Source organism: Nicotiana sylvestris, chromosome 9 (genome assembly GCF_000393655.2).
Source record: "Nicotiana sylvestris chromosome 9, ASM39365v2, whole genome shotgun sequence".
In the NCBI taxonomy this organism is placed as follows: Eukaryota; Viridiplantae; Streptophyta; class Magnoliopsida; order Solanales; family Solanaceae; genus Nicotiana; species Nicotiana sylvestris.
In genome coordinates this window covers 57887882-57888762 of record NC_091065.1, presented here as the reverse complement: position 1 = coordinate 57888762, position 881 = coordinate 57887882, and the positions used below count along the sequence as shown (strand labels likewise).

Genomic DNA, 881 nt, shown 5'->3' with positions numbered 1-881 from the left:
ATGCTGCAGTAAGCTCATTATCTACCCATATTGTTCTTTTGTAAGGTTGACATTTTGATTTTCATCATGTAGGCCCTGCTCATCTCCATTCTCATGAATCATATCAACTGGAGTTTCATGTACATTTGCCACGAAGCCTTTTCCTTTGTCGAACTTGTGATTCTTTATGATTTGGATTATTCCCTTGATTGTAGGACTGATTATTGGGAAAATTAGAGTTCTGATTAGTGTATGAATTGCTTTGAGGGTACCATGTAACTTATAACACTTCTCCCTAGTATGCCCGGTCTTTTGCAGTAGTCACAAAATGGCCGACCCCTGTTATTGTTGTTGGCTGTGTAATATGTCTTGATGTTGCTGGCTTCAAGTGGATTCTGATATTGTGGCCTGTCATTCATATGCAGTGAAGTAGACTATAAATTTAGTTGCCTATTAGGTCTGAATTCCCTTTGTTTTTCTTCTCGTATTAATATAGAGAAAGCCTATTCCATGGAAGGTAGGGGCTTCATCATAAGAATACTTCCTCGCACTATTGTGTAGACTTCATTCAAGCCCATTAAAAACTGGATAAGTTGTCGATCCTGCTCTGCCTTGTACATAGTTTCTTTTGTTCCACACGTGCAGTTGCAACTACATTGAGATTTGGAGCTCAAAGTTTTCAGCTGCTCCCATAATATCTTCATTCGTGTATAGTACGTCGCAACATCTAAGGATCCCTGAACAAGATCATTAATCTCTTTCTGAATCTGATATAATTTTGCCCCATTTGTTTGGTCATAACGATCCTCTAACTCCCTCTCCAACTCGACTGAGTCATTTACATATTCTACACTGTAAGAAATTTCTTTATCAAGGGAATTGAGGATCCATGAGGTTACCAT

The 881-nt window shown here is 38.5% G+C and overlaps 1 protein-coding gene across 1 annotated transcript; it reads right to left on the bottom strand.

Moving 5' to 3' along the window:
• Positions 1-482: 482 nt before the first annotated feature.
• LOC138877623 (uncharacterized) lies at positions 483-881 on the bottom strand. The gene has a single exon (XM_070157248.1). The coding sequence runs from the start codon at positions 879-881 to the stop codon at positions 483-485; it is 399 nt and encodes a 132-aa protein (XP_070013349.1).